General features: G+C 38.1%; 1 protein-coding gene across 2 annotated transcripts in view; it reads left to right on the forward strand.

The window, feature by feature from the left end:
* The window catches only part of LOC109929138 (polyribonucleotide nucleotidyltransferase 1, mitochondrial), a 58698-nt gene that overhangs the window by 28767 nt on the left and 18120 nt on the right, over nucleotides 1–11811 (forward strand). For both annotated transcript variants that reach the window (XM_020528938.2, XM_048601129.1), the window contains exons 12-20: nucleotides 620–716; nucleotides 2707–2809; nucleotides 3731–3801; nucleotides 5055–5091; nucleotides 7229–7295; nucleotides 7400–7489; nucleotides 9792–9845; nucleotides 10040–10149; nucleotides 10257–10328. In XM_020528938.2, coding sequence (XP_020384527.2) covers nucleotides 620–716; nucleotides 2707–2809; nucleotides 3731–3801; nucleotides 5055–5091; nucleotides 7229–7295; nucleotides 7400–7489; nucleotides 9792–9845; nucleotides 10040–10149; nucleotides 10257–10328 — 701 coding nt within the window. The remainder of the gene's footprint in view (nucleotides 1–619; nucleotides 717–2706; nucleotides 2810–3730; nucleotides 3802–5054; nucleotides 5092–7228; nucleotides 7296–7399; nucleotides 7490–9791; nucleotides 9846–10039; nucleotides 10150–10256; nucleotides 10329–11811) is intronic.

Here is an 11811-nt window from a genome sequence, read left to right on the forward strand (position 1 = left end):
TTATGCTGTCATCTACGTTGTCTACAATGCTGCCTAACTTTGTCATCAGCAAATTTGAATACATGACTTTCTATGCCATTATCCAAGTCATTAATAAATAGTGAATAATTAAGGCCCTGACACTGATCTTGTAGGACACCACCAGTCACATCCTGCCAATTTTGAGTACCTAACCATTTCCCTACATTATATCGCCTGCAACTCAACCAATTTCTCAGCCACATCAGTAACTTGCCCTCAATTCTGTGGGCTTCTACCTTAGTTAACAGTCTCATATGTGGCACTTTATCAAATGCCTTCTGGAAGTGCATATAAACAACATCCATAGACAATTTCCTGTCCACTGCCTTTGTCATTTCCTCAAAAGATTCAGTGAGGTTTTTCAGGCATGAATCCATGCTGACTTTCCCAGATAAAGTGAAATTTTTCATGGTGTTCAATTACTCCATCTTTGATTATAGACTGTGTAGCAATTTCCTCACCACAGATGTCAAGCTAACTGGTCTGTAATTACCTGATTTTCCTCTTCTGCCCTCCTTAAGAAGTGCCCTTCTTAACTAGATGTATAATGTGACCCTATATCTGAAAAAGCAATATTTTGTTTAATTTTCACTTCTAGATAAATTTTCTGAAGCTGAACCATTTGAAATAATGGAAGCATTTAATGTAGTTTCTAAAGACGTTTTTCGAAATATTGTTATGAATGAATATGTAAGGTAAGAAATTTCTTCAGTTTGGTTTCAATTGTTGGCTATTTACTGAACTTTTACGTTCAAAGGAACAGATTTCTATGGAGGTTAAAATGCTGTATTCCTGCATAGTTTTTTCTCAAAGGTTATTTAAACAAAAGGATCGTTCGTTTGCCCAGACTGTAGCATTAATTTGGGGCTTCCTGAAACTTACAATTGCCAAATGTGCACTTTAATGGAACCAAGGTGTTTGCACTGGTTAAAGTATGGCATATTTCAATTTATAGGTATTGCAATGTTAAGTCATATAACTGGTAATGACTTGAAAATGAGTCTACAGTTCATGTGATACGAGCAATGCAGTCTACTTAAAGACTAATGTGTTGCCAGTGAATTCTACTGACCCCAATATAAAGTGTATTTTTCATGTCCCTTGTTATGAAAATTGTGTTAACCTGGTGAAATAATACATTGCCTGTTTTTCTGTTTGTGGCATGTTTGATTACTGGTAAATTTATTTTTTTCTGATTCTGGACTCATTAATTGAGAATGTTGTTAGATTTACTGAAAACGTTTAAAATTTGTTAACTTAATTGATTTTCAATAAGTTAATACACAAGACTTGTGGCTTCTGGCACCACAATGTGAGTTTCTGTTTTTAATACTGCTCAGTCTGTCTGATGCTGATAAAGGTGAGGCTCTGAACAAAACGTGTTTGGAAGAAGGAATTTGTAACACAAGACCATACATAATGGTTTTATCTGAACTGAATTTTGACCCGCATTCCATAGTTTAAAGTACGGATTGTACTATATGCCACACCCACTCTCAATTCCTTTTCATTGACTTTATCAAAACTAATTGTGTACATACACATTACGTAAGATATCAAAGTAATTCTCTGAACTTAAGACCTGAATTTTTGTAAGAATGAAGGCGGCCCCTGGCTTAGCCAAAATTGCACTTGGTGCATGAATCCAGAGGTCCCATCTCTGAACACAGCACCCACCGTTTATGCTAGGGGTTGGTTGTACTTTGGAGATAGGTAGCTTCCCATGTTAAATGCTTTTTCAGTCAGATTCTGCCAGTGGGATGTTCAAAACCTAAATCATTCACTTTAGACCTATAAGGAAAAGATGTGATGTCTGCAGATTTCTTTAGTAATGTGGGTCAATATTTTATAATTAATCTATTCAGAGATATTGTGATACACATTTCATGCAGCAGGTGGATTGAACATGTCCCCCCATACCCCCAGTTCATAGTTTGATTGACAGCTCCAGGTGCTTAATATAATGTCTTCAAAATGTGACAATGAATATAGCTGCTTGTTTCTATAATGGCTTAAATGGATCAAGGAAGTTAAATATCATGAATTGGTTTTATTAATGAGTTTTTGTTTTAACATAGTGAATTATTAAATAGATGCTGGAACCTTATCTTATTACATTTCAATATAAATCCTGAGATCTGCCCACAGTGGATACCGGTTGAGATGGCATGGCAGGGGGATGTAGAGGCAAAGGGAGATGGAGGAGAATTGATTAGCATGGAGGGTATGAGAAGCCATTGGACTGGGCCGTGCATATCAGACAGCATGGTTTGTCACAGATAGGGCACAGGGTGGGTGGGTGAAGGGATGTGAGTGATGAGGGCTAGAGCACTGAGAAGGGCTTTTCCTACATTCAGCCTCTGTATCTCGCAGTGATTGTGTCTGTCTGCAATTAATTTTAGGGACACTGGGCCCACCTCCTAGTAACAACAACCCCCACCCTCCACCCATCTCACCTCGGGAACAAAAATCTGACTGTTCAGGGCAATTTCTTACATGCTGAGTTTGTGGAGCCAGGAACGTTCCTTACTAGGTTCTTCAAATTTAGAAATAAGTGTATGTTATTGAGTATAATTAGAAAAAATATAAATAACTGATTTATAATGGCTTTAGAAAATAAATGTATTTTGATCTTGAAATATTGTTTAAATCTCTAAAAGTTAGCACCTTCCATTATTGTTACAGATGTGATGGTAGAGACTTGAGATCTCTTAGAAACATAAATTGCGAAGTTGACATGTATAAGCCTCTTCATGGATCTGCACTGTTTCAAAGGGGACAGACACAGGTAATAAATGAACTTCAATTTTCTCAAGGATAAAGTTTCAGATTCAATAATATGTGCGTGCCAACTATTCAACATTTGCTTTAATTTGGTCTACTCTTCCTCCAAACAATTTGCATGATCTGGCCTGAAGTTTGAATTTTCTTTTTGAGCACTCTATTTCCACATTGCTATCTTATATATGTTCCTTTGAATTTGTGTAAAAGTTGAATTTTTTTTGATGTAAATGTTATGAACTATTGAAACTAAACCATATATAGATCATAGTTACTGTTCAAGTTGTATTGTCACAAAATATTCTTACTAACATTTTGCCAAATGTTTTATTGCCTTAATAATTTAGTCAAATCAACATCATGGCTAATTGGTGCAAGCAATGCAATTTTTAATCAGAAAATTGACTTTTTATTCCAGGTGGCATCTTTGAACTGTGATGGGTCAGTGGATTCTTCTAGATTGATTGATAGTTTTTGTGGTTTAATCAGGCTTCCAGGTTAAGTCCCCATTTTATTATGATATCAGTGAGGTCATTGAAGAATTGGTCCTATTGAAACTAGCTCCAAATGTTGGGAATGAACAGTCAGCCTGAAATGATACTATTAATGGCTATTCAACCATTTCTGCTATCCATATGCATAGACAAATACACGTGGTGGGAAGTAATTGTATCCAGATTGACTTTGACCCATCTTCAGGTAGAAAAGCTGGACTGAACTGTCAAAGCTTTCACATGAACTATGGGCTACCTTTGGTGAGTTGGCAGAGAACAAAAGCACCTCTTGAACCCTGTACCCCAATAAGAATTTCAGGATAGGAACAAAGAAGGTGAGATAGGAGAAAAGAAGAAAATGAAAAAAACATTCTTTTCTTCGAAGTTCTTCATTGAGCTACTGTAAAGATAATCTTCATGACTTTTCTTTCTAGGTACTTTGTACAGTAGCCTTTGATTCCATAGAATCAAGTATAAAAACAGATCTTATCACCACTCTTATAAGGTAAGCCTTGCAATTGCATCTTTGGTTGTTTTGCTTTCCTATTTCTGGAAAAAAAAAATTCTATTGCTCCTGTTTGTGTATAAAATATACAGCGTTAGCTTCAGAGATTTCAAAACACTTTAGCCAGGTATAAAATAAAACATTCAGCGAAACATTTTTGATGAAGAGAGCAGGGCAGGATTGTTTCTTAACTTTTTTAAACACTCTTTGCAAATAGATCGAGTGAAAGGTAAAACAATGTTGCCTTTTCCTTTTGTACATCTTTTCTCCACACTCCCCCCAACGTTATTCAAAGTCTGATGCTTTAAGCATTAAATTTAGGAAAGGCCTTTCAGTCGAGGATCAGATCAAGGACCACCAATATTGAAACATAGTATCAATTGACTAGTAAGTTGTAATAACATTTTAAATATTTGCTTCATATTATCTATGCCATACTTGTTCTCTAACCTTGGCTCCCATCCTTTTTCTTATCTTTAGCTTCTGTTATTTCTCACTAGCCCTGTTTGACAGCAGCTTATCCCACTGGCATAGTTCTTTGCTGAAATAGAGCTCCTCGTTCCCATGCCTGGCTCAGCCAGATATTTACTTTCCTAATGAGGGCAGGCACAAAGGTGGATGGATATTAAAAATTGTACTGCAAGCTGGTGTGCTGATTTATCGACTCTATACCATCCATAGGTGACTTTCCCAGAGTGGGAGTATGGTTATTACTAGTAGAAGCATGTAATAGGGCTTACCTGCCTGCAACTGGCAAGTAGCCAATTGACCTCATAAAGTTGAAGGCCAACTGGAATTTTCTTATGGGTTTCCAGGCTGCTGTGGTGCCCTGCTGAAACCCCAAAAGGCTAGGGCAGGCAAATACAGATTCCCATCCTGTCTTCACAGTGGAAGCCCAGCTATTGAGGCTATTTTTTCTAAAGTTGAAACAATTGGAATAGTGCATACATCTTGACCTCCTGCTCCATTGGTGCTGGAGGGCCTCCTATTGATTCTCCACCTTCAAGAGTTTGTGCATCATTCATAATTGGACAACACATCTACCATCTGACCAGTAATTGGCCAATTTGTAGAAAAACACATCAGGAGTCTGTTCCCACACATTACAGGTTCTCAACATAATTTGAGTATGATGGTTATATCCTGAAGCCGATAGGAAAAGGTTTGCCCCTTCTCTTCAGATCAAATGATATTCACTTTGTGCTATATGTTATGCTCTGCCCAAACTGATATTATAAATTTTATTTGTACAGTGGAGTGAAGGAAAAAAATTTCATGCTGCACTATGAGGTAAGTGATATTTTTCTGTATTCTGATTACAGTGATAGTTCTGATTTGTTTTAGTCATAATTTGTTGAGCCTCCAGATGTGACATACACTTAATTTTGTTGAATCAAAAAAACAGTATTTGTAACTTGAACTGTAATTATAGATTTATGTTCTGTTCTTTGTTTGCATAATTCTTTCTTTTTAATTTTCATATTGATGGCAGGTTTGTAGTATATACACACCTCTACTTGAACAAGTTTACTCAAAAGAAATTATAGCCACATCATTTTCTCCTCCAGGCTTGTTAGCAAAAGATTTCAAATGGAGATGCATCTCCCAAATTATCTTAGTGGGTAACAGGGAAACATTGATTTTGCAAATCTAATGTCTGCTTTAATCGAAACAAAGTACTGTACACTCTCTCTCGAGTCAGACAGCTTCTCTCTCCAGAGACAGTTAGTTTCAGGTCAACGATCTCTCATTTCTGAATTCCTTGTTTGAAACTTACTGAGTGACTTTGTGGTACCATTCCATACCCAATCTCTGTAGTAAGTGTTTCTTTTGAATAAAAATATTTCAAAGCTTACAAATCTGCGTTTCATAAGTACCTTTCATATAAGCAGCTGTTGTTTGTTGAAAAAGGAACTAGTGAAGTAGTATTTGAAATTCTGACAGTTATTTGAAGTTTCACAACTTATTCCTCCTGTCGACCCAAAGTTTCATATCACTTTTCAGTCATGGTTTATTGATAGCATTGTTAGAAGATTGTTTTGTTTGTTTGTTTGTTTGTTTGTTTCTGCCTCATTCGAGAAAATTAAGCGCACAATCCAGGCTATCTCTCAAATGCTGACAGCACAGTTTGGAGCTGAAGGAACACAGCAGGCCAGGCAGCATCAGAGGAGCAGGAAATTTGACATTTCGGGTCGGGACCCTTCTTCAGAAAAATGCGTTGTCTCCGACTCCAGCATCTGTGGTTCTTGCTGTCTCTCAAATGCTGCACTGTTTCAAGAAGCATGTTTCAAATAGGATGTTAAATTGAAATTCTGTTTTCCTCATTAGGTTAATGTCTAGGACTGTACAAAGAATTGTCCCCAGTCTATATACCAGATCAAAATCACCAATTACACTATCTCTGTCACTTATCTGATTTATCGTTTGTGATTTCCAACTGTGTGAATTAAATAGCGGATTCCCTTTACCTTGTTTGTGGTCGATAGCAAACTGTTAGCATTTGCTGTCATCACCTCTCTAAAATTGACCACGACTTCAGAATGCAGTGATGTACTGATTATTGCAGAAGTCCTAAAGTTTGCAGTCTGTCACACAGTTTTCCAACACAGGTTGCAGTTTGGAACTGCCTCCACCTAGCACACCCCTTGCACTACCAAGGCCAGAAACCATAAAACAAGTAAGAATTTTAACTTCCCGCTCCCAAATCACTGTCAGAATCTCCACCTTCCCACATTCATCTCCATTTGATGACATCTCTGCCGATCTAAGCAAATCTGGTGGCAAAGTCCAAGGCAACTGAGGTCCTTAAGTGAGCAATTAGTGATTATTTTAAAGTCTAATCCAAACACAACTGATATTTACCCACTGTGGGTGGAGGATCAGCCACCTAGAAAACTGGAAAAGTAAACTGCCATGTTGTTCTTTGAGCTTTTAGAGGTATTCCTTCATTTGAAAGCAGTCAATTGCCTGAGCATGGCACTCAGCATCAGGAGGCTGGAGACAGTGACTCACTGAAAGCCACCCTGCTGCTGACGTGCTTGCCCACAACCAAACCCTCCTGCCATCCAGTTCTTGATCCTCGGCCTTAATTGTAGTGCTAGCAGCAGCCACCGTCTCATTGATGAGACTGCCAAACAATAAACAGCATCCAGCCTCTGACTGCTGCACTTGGCAGGCTTCACTTCCACACTGGAACTCTTGATTCTTCCAATTTGAGACTTTCTGTAAAGAGGCAATGGGATTCTCGCCCATTCTCCAGGTGGCAATAAGACCTTTGCCATCTCCACTAAATAACTTCAGGAGCAAGGAAGATTTCCTGATGTTTGTGTTTGATATATTTGTTTTGAACACCACTCTAAGTTTTTGTTGGTTGTAAAACTTTTTTTTTAACCTGTTTTGTCTAATGGCATCATATTTGTTATTTCAGTTTCCGCCATATGCAACAAATGAAATTGGGAAAATAGTTGGTCAGAATAGGAGGGAACTAGGCCATGGTGAGGAGGACAAGAATTAAGTTTTAATTCACAGAAATTCTACTTCAAAATTTGTCGTTTATCAAAAATATTTATCTCTGTCTATTAAAATTATATCAATTTAGGTGCTCTTGCAGAAAAAGCATTGAAACCTGTGGTTCCTAAAGAATTTCCATTTACAATAAGAGTAACTGCAGAAGTATTGGAATCTAATGGTAAGTTATTAAATGGAATAACCATAAATTCAAACAATGGCACATCTGTTTACTTTAAATCCTTTTATTTAATCAATCTAAAGTAACAAATGTTCCAAAGCCCCTCTTTTGCTTTATGTAATTGAGAGTTGTAAGTTAAAGATGATACATAGATGTCATGCATTTAGTTGCCTTTGCACTTATAGGTTTTTAAAATGTTTGCGTGGCAAGTTGGTGGAAGTGTGATCTGACAACATCACCGCAGGGGAGCAGATCACATACAATGACATCTCCTTTACTGATCAGAATGAAGGATTTAGAAATGAGCAGCACAAGCAATAAAAAAGAAGTGTAAATTAATGCAGCCTAAATTCAACATCAAATCAGGTACAGGAAAAGAAAGGTAACAAGGAAAGTAAAGAGAAAGATAATAAAGAGAAAGAGACAACAAGGTGCAGGGCTGGATGAACACAGCAGGCCAAGCAGCATCATAGGAGCAGAGAGGCTGACGTTTCGGGCCTAGACCCTTCATCAGAATTGGATTAGGAGCAGAAACAAAAATGTGAGTTTAACATTTTAGTTTGTCAACATTGCAAATTAAATCTGAATGAATGATACAACGTACTATTAATTTCAGTGCAAGAGTGATTGGTTGATGGTAGTTAACATTTATTATGCCATAATTCAGATTGAAATAGTCAGGCCTTCTGTGCTGTGATCACTGACTGTGTAATCTGGAACATCCAAACACTTTCCTGGACCCTGCTGGAGCTGCACAAGTGCTTAATGATTTAAACCTGAATGTGGCAAATTAGCAGATGACCACAATTATCAGCCATGTAGTTGATAGTGGAGAGGATGGATGTTAACTCCAAATTTATATCAATGGTTTGGTTGAGTGGGTAGAAGAGTGGCAAATGAAATTTATTTGGAAAGAACAAACAAAACCAGAGAATACACAGTAAACAGAATGATGCCAAGATATTGAGAGGGGTAAAGGAGGTGAGAAGTCTTGGAGTGCGCATCTGGAGGTTCTTGAAGGTAGCGAACAGGTAGATAAGATGGCAAAGGTAGCATATGGAATTTTTGTTTTGAATTGAACAGGATTTTAGAAGGTGAGAATAGAGCTGTAATGCTGGAACAGTATAAAATGCTCGTTAGATTACAACTGGAAATGAGTGTGCAGTTCTGATCACTGCAGCAGTTTACAGGAATATTGCAAGGGCTTGGAAATTGCAGCTATAGGAAAAGTTGGATAGACTAAGGCTGTTTTCCTTAGAACAGGAGGCTGAGGGTCATTTAATTTGAGTTGTGCACGTTATGAGGGGCTCAGTAGACGAAAAAGATCCTTTTTACCTGTAGAAGAGGAGGTCAGGTGCACAGATTTGGGGTGTTTGGTAGAAGGATTAGAGGTGACGTAGGGAATCATGTTCACTCAATGAAATTCACTTCCTGCTGAGAGAAGAGGCGAAAGAGAGACTTTAATCTTGTGAACATTCCTTCTTTACTGACCACCTAGGTCTGTGAAAACACAAGTCAACTCCAGAAAGGGTTGCTTGGCAATCACCAGCATAGAGGCCCCCTTAGTGGTTTCCAAAACCAATGTTTCCACCATTAGAGTCATAAACCCATCTCTTATGTCTCTGAAAGCTTTGCCTGTCTTTTTTCTCAGAAGTAATTTGCCTTTCTGTAAACAATAAGTGGACTACAACACACTTAAAACTATTGACCTTAATTTCCACGAAACTATGTAAATAAAACCCTTTTTTGTCTAGGTGTCCATGCTGTTCCTTATTTTCTGTTTCTCACATAGTCATTGAATATAAATAAGGGCATCAGTTAGCTCAGTTGGCCAGACAGCTGGTTTGCAATGCAGAGTGATAAAACAGTGTAGATTCAAATCCTGCACCAATGAGATTACCATGAAGGACTCTCCTTCTCAACCTCGTCCCTTGCCTGAGGTGTGGTGACCCTCCAGTTAAACCACCACCAGTCATCTCTCTCAATTGAGACCAGCCCTATAGGCCAATTGGACTATGGCAAATTAACTTTTTAAATATAGATATGTATTCCCAGAACATTTAAAAATTGCTACATGAGTGCTGCCAGCTCTGATGTGAGATCATTCACATGAAATGTTGATGCTTTCTGTCTCCACTGACACTGCCAGAGAGAGTGTTTTCAAGCATTTTCTGTTTTTATTTTAGATTTTCAACATACTTTACCCTTCTTTTGGGGTTTGTGGTGTTTGTAGCTGAAATTGGGAGCCCAATGCTCTGGTCTTGTAGCAATTTACCTTTTTATGTTCATTTTTAACTTACAGGTTCATCTTCTATGGCATCTGTATGTGCAGGAAGTATGGCTTTGATGGATGCAGGCAAGTTCTAATCATGTGTCCTTTCACCAGTATCATTTTTAATTCAAATTTTTACGGTAGTAAATATATAAGAAAACATTATATAACTTTTCAATAAATGCTGCTAGATTATATTAAAGACTAGAGACTTAAAGAATTTGTTTTCCACTTAGAGTTTACAATTTATTTGCGGTGTTGTCTTACTTTTCCATCAGGTGTTCCAATTTCGGCTCCTGTGGCGGGTGTAGCTGTTGGCCTCATCACAAAGAACAATCCAGAAAAGCCTGCTGAAATCGAAGATTACCGTCTCCTGACTGATATTTTGGTGGGTTTTTTTTTGTCCAAGGACCATTGTAACATTGGCTTTGTATTCTACATTGACTTGTATCTAAGCCCATTCAAAAAGGAAAGTAATTCTGTTTACTCTTGCAGGGTATTGAGGATTATAATGGAGATATGGACTTTAAGATGGCAGGAACAAGCAAAGGAATAACAGCTTTACAGGTAAATGTCTCAATTGTATTATTAATGACTTTAAATTGATGACTCCATGTACAAAAATGTTTTTACCTATTTGCTCTATCGAAGCCGTGAATTTTAAAAATGTCTAATTTTTTTTAAGCTTCTTTGCTTCAAAGCAAATTATTTAAATTTCTCACATCTCTCCTTTATAATTATAGTTTCTTATTGCTGGCATAATGTTTGTTATTCTGCACTGTATGCTGTCTATAAGAAAAACTCAAAACTGAACAGTGCTTTAACATTGACCAAAAAATTACTTGTATTCCAATAAAACGGGGCAGCACAGTGGTTAGCACTGCTGCCTCTCAGCGCCAGGGACCTGGGTTTGATTCCACCTTCGGGCAACTGTCTGTGTGGAGTTTGCACATTTTCCCCATGTCTGCATGGGTTTCCTCTGGGTGCTTCCGGTTTCCTCCCACAGTCTAAAGATGTGCAGGCTAGGTGGATTGGCCATGCAACATTGTCCTTTAGTGTTCAGGGATGTGTAGATTAGGTTGGTTATGGGGGATAGGTCTGGGTCGGATGCTGTGAGGTTCCGTGTGGACTTGTTGGGTCGAAGGGCCTGTTTCCACATTGTAGGGATTCTATGATCTATGAAAACAAAAAATTTCTAGAGAAACTCGGCAAGTCTGGAGAGACAGCTAAGTTAATATTTTGAGTCCAATGAGTCTTCTTTGGAACTGCTGGAGGGCCTTTGAAGTCAAGTAATTGGACTTGAAACATTAACAATACAGACCTACTGAGTTTCTCCAATATTTTATATTTTTATATCAGATATCCAGCGTTCATGGAATTTTGCTTTTACTTGTATTCCAAGTTCTTTTGGACTTTTGTTCTTGGGCTCTATGTTCCTATCATAAATTCAAAATTTTTTTTTTTTTAACAGCTTAACTATTTCATGCATAACCTATGTACTAATGCCTTCCTGTTTGGCAGGTTTTATGGTGGAGAACTTACTATCTGGGGAGCATGATGAGCAATCTCTTTAAGGATGTTTGCCAGAATTTAGAGTAGTAGTAGATGGGAGTAGGGGGTCCCTTGTTCAAAGTCATTTGGTACTTAATCAAATGGACCCAGGATCAGAAAGGGGGTTCTGCTAAGAGTCACTACATTTTTCTTCCCTCCACCATGGAACCTCTCCAAACATCACATACTCCTGGAATCCAGCAATAATACTTGGCGTCAGGGGGGCATTGTACTTACAATAGCTGCTGCCTCCTGGTGATGCTACCATTCAATGGCTCGTTAGCCTATGACTTGGGCAGAGTGTATGCAGTGGCACTTAATTCAGTGGGCCTTCCCTAAAAGATGTGATATGAGGGCCTCATCAGCTCTCCAATAAATACTGCCCCAATTCTTCAACACCTTCCAGCATATTTTCACTGTGTCAGAGATAGTAAGAACTGCAGATGCTGGAAAATCTGAGATAACCAGGTGTAGAACTGGATGAACACAGCAGGCCAAG

The sequence above is a fragment of the Rhincodon typus genome, chromosome 9, assembly GCF_021869965.1.
Source record: "Rhincodon typus isolate 14 chromosome 9, sRhiTyp1.1, whole genome shotgun sequence".
In the NCBI taxonomy this organism is placed as follows: Eukaryota; Metazoa; Chordata; class Chondrichthyes; order Orectolobiformes; family Rhincodontidae; genus Rhincodon; species Rhincodon typus.